Source organism: Chrysochloris asiatica, unplaced genomic scaffold (genome assembly GCF_000296735.1).
Source record: "Chrysochloris asiatica unplaced genomic scaffold, ChrAsi1.0 scaffold00041, whole genome shotgun sequence".
Classification (NCBI taxonomy): domain Eukaryota; kingdom Metazoa; phylum Chordata; class Mammalia; order Afrosoricida; family Chrysochloridae; genus Chrysochloris; species Chrysochloris asiatica.
The window spans coordinates 15,811,790-15,819,667 of NW_006408559.1; the positions used below are offsets into that span (position 1 = coordinate 15,811,790).

At 54.7% G+C, this 7,878-nt stretch overlaps 1 protein-coding gene across 1 annotated transcript in view; it reads right to left on the bottom strand.

Moving 5' to 3' along the window:
• The window catches only part of TRPV6 (transient receptor potential cation channel, subfamily V, member 6), a 25,504-nt gene extending 18,242 nt beyond the window's left edge, over positions 1 to 7,262 (bottom strand). The window contains exons 1-3 of the mRNA XM_006861270.1: positions 7,242 to 7,262; positions 4,731 to 4,832; positions 2,506 to 2,711 (exon numbers count right to left, since the gene is read on the bottom strand). Of these exons, the coding sequence (XP_006861332.1) occupies positions 2,506 to 2,711; positions 4,731 to 4,832; positions 7,242 to 7,262 (329 nt within the window). The remainder of the gene's footprint in view (positions 1 to 2,505; positions 2,712 to 4,730; positions 4,833 to 7,241) is intronic.
• Positions 7,263 to 7,878: the final 616 nt, after the last annotated feature.

The window sequence follows — 7,878 nt, forward strand, 5'->3', positions numbered from 1 at the left end:
TGGTGTGTCTGTGTGTTCATGGTGTATCTGTGTGTGGTGTATCTGTGTGTTTATGGTGTATCTGTGTGTGGTGTGGTGTATCTGCATGTGGTGTGGTGTGTCTGTGTACTGTGGAGTATCTGTGTATGTGTGACATGTGCCTGTGTGCGCTTTGTCTTTCTGAAAGAGTCTGTGTGTGCACCTGTGTATTGACTGAGAATCCATGCTCTCTCTCTTACAGAAGCTCACACACAATGACACAGCTGCCCAGCACAGAGGAAGCTCGTGTCTCCTGCCTTCCCACCCGGTGCTCAGAGGGAAGGTGCTGGCCAAGAGGGGTGTCAACTTGGAGTCGTTTGGAAAGGTCTCCTGTGTCCCCCTCAGTAGCTTCCCCTCTTTAGCACCTGGTGCTCAGTACCTTTCCTGTGAGAATCACCACATTCATTGTAGCCCCAGGGTGAGCACCTGGGAACAGAGGGATACCACATTTGTTTCCTGCAAACCTAGCAGGGACCCAGTGACGTCAAGTCAATGAGGACTCGGAAGGACACCGTGGGACAGAGGAGAACTGCTTCCTAGGGGTTCTGAGGCTGTAAGTCTTTATGGGAGCAGTCTCGTCTTTCTTTCTCCCTCAGAGTGGTCGTTGAGTCTGAATCACACTGACCTTATTGTCAGTAGTCCAATGCTTAACCCACTATGTCACTTAAGCCCAAACCCAAACCCACTGCCAATGAGTTAATGCCGGCTCCTAGTGATCCTTTAGGGCAGAGGAGAACTTCCTCATGGGGTTTCTGGGACTGTAAATCTTTACTGGCACACAGTCCCTCATCCTTCTCCCTCAGAGCACCTAGAGGTGGTGGGTTTGACCCCTGACTCGGGTATCAGTTCAACACTTACCCCCCTGAACCACCTAGAGGCTGAGAAATGTCTATGAAATGAACATTGGGAAATAACAAATTCAAGGCTGAGGGAGAGGTGACCCAGATAAAACTCCATCCAAGGGAGAACTCAGCAGGAAGCGCATTGTGGAATGAAGGAGGGGGGCTGCTGATTAGGGTTCAGAGGACCCCCAGACTCCCACCTCTGACTGGCCCGTTCCATGCAAATGTGAGTAACAGCAAGGCACCTGGGACAAGACCCTTTCTCCCATCCATGCTGTGCCCAGGTAAGTGCTCACTGCTTATCTGTCTGCTGCCCCCCTCTGCCCCACCCCCAGGCTGGCTCAGCATCCTCTGTCTATATCCACCCAAGGGGAGCAAGGCCTGGCTCCCAGTGACCAGGGAGGACAGGGCCCGGAGGGGGTAGAAAAGGTTTGGTGGCCAAGGAGAAGGTGCTTTGAAAAACGAAGTGGAGACAGACTCCCCACCTTCCTCTTTCTCTACCTTTACATGGATTCCCAACAGCACCAAGGTCCTGGGGGTGGAAGGGGGATGAGTGGAATGGGATGGCCTTCTGTCTAACAATGATACCACTTTGTCACACCAAGATGTCATCAGCCAAACATGTACTCAGCCCCCACCCTCCCAGGCCTGGGGGGGAGAGGTGGGTGGCTGCTGGGAGAGACGGAAGCTCAAACTCACAGGAGGAACACTAAGCCCCCCCTCCCACCCCCCAGGAGCCTTCAGACAAAGGCAGGCGTGGGCTTCTGGGGATGGATCGAGCCCCGACACCCTGGCAGTGACAACAGGTCCATTACAAGCCCACTCTGGTGTCAGAGGGGAAACCCATGGAAGACCCCCGGGTCTTGTCTTCCCTTCTCTTCAGCTCCATGGTGGAGTGGGGGTATTTTCAGAGGTAGAAGCTCCATGTACGTGCAAGTCCCTGGGGCTTGACGCTAAAGCTGCTCCAGCTCCCGGCGCTGGCCTGGGAGAGGGGCCACGGGTCAGTCAGCAAGTCCAATACAGCATGTGGCCAGGGGCTAGTGGATCTGCCTCATAAGGACTCAGAAGAAAACTCCAGCTAGGTGAAGACTTCTGTCCCCCTTAGAGCCTAGGGGAGAGGGGCCTTGGCTTAGTCTAAGGATGTAGTGGACAATGATGACCACTTTGGCATTTCTTCTGTAGCTACTGAAGAGTACTGGCGGCACAGTGGGCTAAGCATTGGGCTGCTAACCAGGTTGGCAGTTCGACCCTACCCGCTGCTCCTGTAAAGATCTACAGCCTTCAAACTCCTCAGGGCAGTTCTACCGGGTCCTGTGGGTCCCTAGGAGTAGGAATTGACTTGGCCACAGCATAGTTGGTAGCTATTAGCCCCTCTATTACATCCATCCACCCATCCTCTGTCCATTCGCACAACCCAGGTGTTTCTTCGGAGACACCTCCAGGCCGGGGGACAGAGGTATGTTAGCATCTCCTAAATTAGCAACCCTACACGAGGGGCGAAACCAGTAGGGTCACTGGGCCCAGCAGGGCGGCCGGGCTTCCCTGTGGCTTGGAATCTCAGGCATCGCGGGCACCTGGGTCTGGGCGGAGATCGGGCCTTGCACGCGCGCACAGTCGGCCCTCTGGGCGCCGGCCGGGCCCTTACCTCTGCTGCTGCCTCAGGTGCTCCTCGTCGCGGCTCTGCGTCCACGCCTCGCGGCTCTGCACCCACCCGCGGAGCTTGCCCCACAAGCGGAGCAGCAGTCCTGCGTCCTGGGCGCCCATCCTCATGGGGCGTGGGGCCGGCTCCGGGGGGCGCTGAGGCCGGGGCCGTTCCCCGCCGGCGCCCCCCAGGCCCAGCCCACCTTGGCCCTGCAGAGGTCCCGTTCCGCCGCGTGTCCCACGAGGGACAGACTCGGGTGTCCCGGCAGGAACTGGGGCCTCTAGGAGCTCGGGAGCTGGGCACTCCCTCCTTTTCCTCCTCCCAAATTACCTGCGATTAAAGAGACAGGCGCGCACCTGGCCGCAGCCTTGCGCAAACGTGCCCGCCCTTCTCCCTGCCCCCAGGCCACTTCGCGGATGGCGCGTCCGCCCCGACTTCAGGACAACCTGTGACCTTTCTTAGAAAGGCCCGGGCAGGTCAGGCAAGCCGGAAGGACTGGAGGGGGGGCGGTGGAAAAGCGCTGCGGAAGAGGACCCGCGTCTGTCTCTAGGGCTGCCTACCGGCCCTCCTTCTCTCCCCTCGAAAAGGTGTGCAAATAGGGGGCTTATTAGCCCTCCTGAAAGCCCCTTACCTCTCCCAGCTCAGGAGCAAGGGTCACTAGGTTGTGTCCCAGGGACCAGAACAGACCGTGTAAACATGTTACATCTGCTGGCCGGAGGTCCTGCGTTCACTCCTAGTTTACAACTCTGGAAACCCTGAGAAGGGATAATCTGCAGGTACACGTGTCTTACTTGCCGGCTGCAAACCTTGCTTAGAGTATTGGGAAATTGGGGGTGTCCTCCCCAGGACCACGTGGTTCTCCCCAAGAAAGCCAGGTCACCCCGTTAAGTTGGAAGCTCAGGCATACAGCAAGGCATTATTTCATAAACATAGCATTCGTTTAGCAAACACTGCAGGTATGGGTTGTTCTGTGGCCTTGAGCTAGGCCAGGGTCCAGACCCTCACCAAATATCTCACCCAGCTCACTGGGGGTCTGTGAGGACTCTGGGTGTCTGAAGCTCACCATGGGAGTGGCAGAGGCAAGGTCCCCCAGACCCTTCCTCCCTGCCATCCCCTCCTCCTCATGTTCCCTGTTTCTGAAAGTGAAGTGGTCCCACAGGGTCTCCCTGGTGGCATGGTTCAGGCCAGTCCTAGACCAAGACCGGAACTCGCCCCAGAGGGATGCAGGGGTTGGAAAGGTCTCTGTGTCAGCTGCCCCTTAGAACGATGAGAAAAGTTGAGGCCCTGGCTGATCCTCCATCTCCCACTGCAGTGCTCGGTGTTGGACTGTGTGTGTGTGTGGGGGGGGGGGGGGGGGTGCACAGTGTGCTCCGTAGTATGTAGTATGTAGGTGATGTGTGGTGTTTGTGTATATGTGGGGTGTATGTGGGGTGCATGTATGGTGTGTAGGTGTGTGGTGTGGTGTTTGTGATACATGTGATATTTGTTTTGGAGTGTGCGAGTGGTGTATGGTGTGTGTATTTGCGATATGTGGTGTATCTTGGTGTGTGTGGTGTATCTCTAGTGTTTATCTGTGGTGTGTGGTGTGTGTCTGTGATGTGTGTGGTGTGTCTGCGCCTGGTATTGTGTGTATCTGTGGTGTGTGTGGTGTGTATCTGTGGTGTGTGTAGTGTGTCTGTCTGTATGTGGTGTGTCTGTGTGGTATTGTGTTGTGTGTATCTGTGGTGTGTGTGGTGTATGTGCAGTTGTGTATGCACACCAGAGGGGACCTGTGGTGCTGGATAGCGTGTCTTGCAGGTGGAGGGTAGGTGCCACTTTCCTCTGGAGCGCTTCCCTTCCCTCCCCAGGGATCAGCGGGTGCAGAGGAGGGCGTTAGAACCCATACCTTGAACCTGGGACCTTTGCGCCCATTAGCTTGTTTGTCGACCCACCCAGCTTCTCAGCGGCTCTGTCTCTGCAGAGACCCCACTGGGGAAGGTGAGGGAGGGACAGGAACCTTGTGAGGTGGGAGGACTCATCAGACTCGCACTCTCGTCCCTCCTGGTCAGCCACAGATGGATGGAAGGCTAAAGACTCTGGGGGCCCGGGAAGGGCTGGTTTGCTGGCGGCTGACTTCTGCCAACCTGGTGTACTTGGGTGTGTGTAGAAGGCCGGGCGGGGCTGGACCCTGAGGTGCTGTCACCTCTCCAGACTACCGCTGCCCCGCACCTTCCCCCTGTCTCTCAGACCTTAAAGCCTTTCCGGTAGTTCTGTGGCGAGGTGCTGAGGGTGTCCCAGAAGGCAGCCCCTCCATAGCACTGCAGCTGAAACCAGAGAGGCATGTCCATGTGCTGGAAGACAAGAGGACTGGGTGCAAGAGTGGGGGCAGAGGGGCTCACAGTAGCTAGCCCTCCCAGAACCCCTGGTCCCATTTCCAAATTGCAGCCAACTTCTGGGACTCTGGATGCTAGTCAGGTCCCTGTCTGGGGGCGGGGGGTGAGTGGACACAAGTCAGCCCTGACCTCTCCACGGCTTCCCATCTAGCTATGGACCAATGGCCACAGGGACTGTAGGGTCGCCTGGAACAGGCTGGACCTGCCCAGACAGGACCACTCTGACCAGTTAGTTGTTCCCACGTCAGGTCAGACTGGCCCACCAGCTGGGAGGCTAACCACACCAGGTGCCACCCCATAGGGCAGGTGTCCGAAAGGCTCATCAGTGTGTGCAGCTGACAGACATGTGGGACCCACCTGGTCTGTGCCTTTAGGGACTTCTCCGCTTGCCCCTCAGTCTTTGTTTGATTAGATGGTTCTCAGGTAGGGAGACCCACACCCACACCAGCCCCACCTCCACTCTGCAGACAGAGCACCCACCCTAGTGGTGTCACACAAGAATGTCCCATCACCCAGACCCCGTGTCACTGACGTGGGGTAAATGTGTTATACAAACAAGCTCATTTATTTAGTCCCTTTAACTTTGTTCCTGTTTGAGGCTTGTTCTAGATCTTTCTGTTTTCCTTTATCTCTCTGCCCCCTTGTGAATATATATGGTGTGTTGTGTGTATAAGTTTCTAAGTTTCTGCAGTATGTGTGAATGTGGTTATGTGTGACATGGTGTGTGTGTAAGAGTGTATACGTGAATATATGTGGGTGGTGTGTGAATGTGTGTGGTGTGTGGGTGTGTGGTGTGTGAATGCATGTGGTGTGTGAATGTGTGTGGTTGTGAGTGTGTGTCAAGTGTGTGGTATATGTGGTGTGTGATGTGGAATGTGATTCTGTGTGTGTGATTTGCATGTGTGATGGTGTATATGACATATATTTGTATGGCATGTGTGGTTGTGTTGTGTGTGATGTGTATGCAGTGTGTTCTTGTGTGTGTGAACTGTGTGGTATGTAAAAGGTGTGTGGTATGTAATGTGGGTGTGTGGTAGTGTGTTTGTGACATTAGGGTGAGTGCTGTGTGTGTAATGTTAGGATATGCAGTGTGGTTGTATGTGAGCGTGCAATGTATGATTCTGTGTGTGCTGTGTGATTGTGTGTGATGTGTGATTTTGTGTATGCTGTGTGGTGGTATATGTGATGTTAGCATGTGTGATGGTTGATTGTGTGATGCCAGGATGTGCTTTGTGTGTTTGTGTGGCAGGGAATGTGGGTCTGTGTTGTGTGGTTGAGTAGTGTGTGCGCAGTTTTGTTCTGTGGTTGTGGAGTGTGGTTGTGTGGTGTGAGATTTTGTGTGTGTGTCTGGTTGTGTATGTGGAATATGGGTATATTTTTGTGTGTGTGGAGTGCGAGTGTGTGGTTGTATGTGTGGAGTACAGTTATATGGTTGTGTGTGTGGAATGCGGGTGTGTGGTTGTGTGTGTGGAGTGTGGTTGTGTGGTTGTGTGTGTGTGGAGTGGGTGTGTAGTTGTGTTTGTGGAGTGTGGGTGTGTAGAGTCTGTGTGTGTGGAGTGGGTTTGTGGTTGTGTGTGTGTGGAGTGCGGGTGTGTAGAGTGTGTGTGTGGTTGTGTGTGTGTGTGGAGTGGGTATGTGGTGTGTGTGGTTGTGTGTGTGTGGAGTGGGTTTGTGGTTGTGTGTGTGTGGAATGTGGGTGTGTAGTGTGTGTGTGTTTGTGTGCGTGGAGTTCGGGTGTGTGGTTGTGTGTGTGGAGTGTGGGTGTATGGTTGTGTGTGTGGAGTGCAGGTGGGTAGTTGTGTGGGTGTGTAGTGTGTGTGGATTGTGGGTGTGTGGTTGTGTGTGTGTGGAGTGCAGGTGTGTAGTGTGTGTGGAGTGTGGGTGTGTGGTTGTGTGTGTGTGGAGTGGGTGTGTGGTTGTGTGGAGTGTGGGTGTGTGGTTGTGTGTGTGGAGTGCAGGTGTGTGGTCTGGGTCCCTGAGTGTTGATATCACAGGACTTAGCTCTCAGAACTTGTTTTCCTCTCCTCTATCCCTGGAGGGGGACCCGGAGAGCAGTGTTGGCTGACAGGCGTAGGCCGGGAGGGAGGTCAGGGAGGTTGGCTCATGGCTCACTCAGTTTGGAGTTTGTTCCGGTCACCCGGTTCATGAGCCCATGAGCCAGCTCATAAAGTCTGCAGAGAGGTCTTGAGGGAGGCCAGGGGTGAGAGTGTGCACAGGTGCTGTGTGTGCATGCTACTGAAGTTATGTCTGTGTACATGCAGTTACACATGCACACACACACACACACACACACACACACACGGGGTCTGAAGCAGGATGGCACCACTGCGTGTGATGTAGGCTTTGGTGTGGATTGTCACTACCCACCCACACGGTGAAATGGGGCATGGTGGCACTTCACCTTGCTCAGGTGGGGGGACCACGTCAGTCCCACTGCCTCTAAGAGAGGACATTAATCCTGCCTGCTGGTCCCCCTCCCCCATGCTGCCTTCATTTCCCACCACTGCACAACCCTGACCCTCTTAGCTTCCACCTGGGCACCTTGTCCACTACACTCCAACTCCAAACTTCTTTGTACAATTGGGAAAGGGACAACAGAAAAGTCTGGGGACCTAGGGCTGGGCTGGGAGAGGACAGTACCCTTGTAGTCCATTCCCCACCCTAGAAGATGCCTGGGCTACCAGGTGTGTGTCACACGCAGGGTATTTTATGTGAGTAGACAAGTATGTTTTAGCTATCTCTTAGAAGGCTGTGTGGATGAGCGTGCTTCTGTATCTCTGACATTTCTGTCTGTGAGTCTGCTTTCCAGTATCATCAGGACTGTCTAGATTTTTCAACCAACTCTTACCCCTTTGGAGACTTGACGCCTGCCTGATGGAGACACTGGACTTGACCCTTCCCTGATTCCATTGGCTGGTTGTCACTGTGTCCTCACCGGTCTGCCACCCCTCCCCCACCCAGCACCCACTTCTTACCCTAAAGCAGACAGTGGCTGTTTACAACT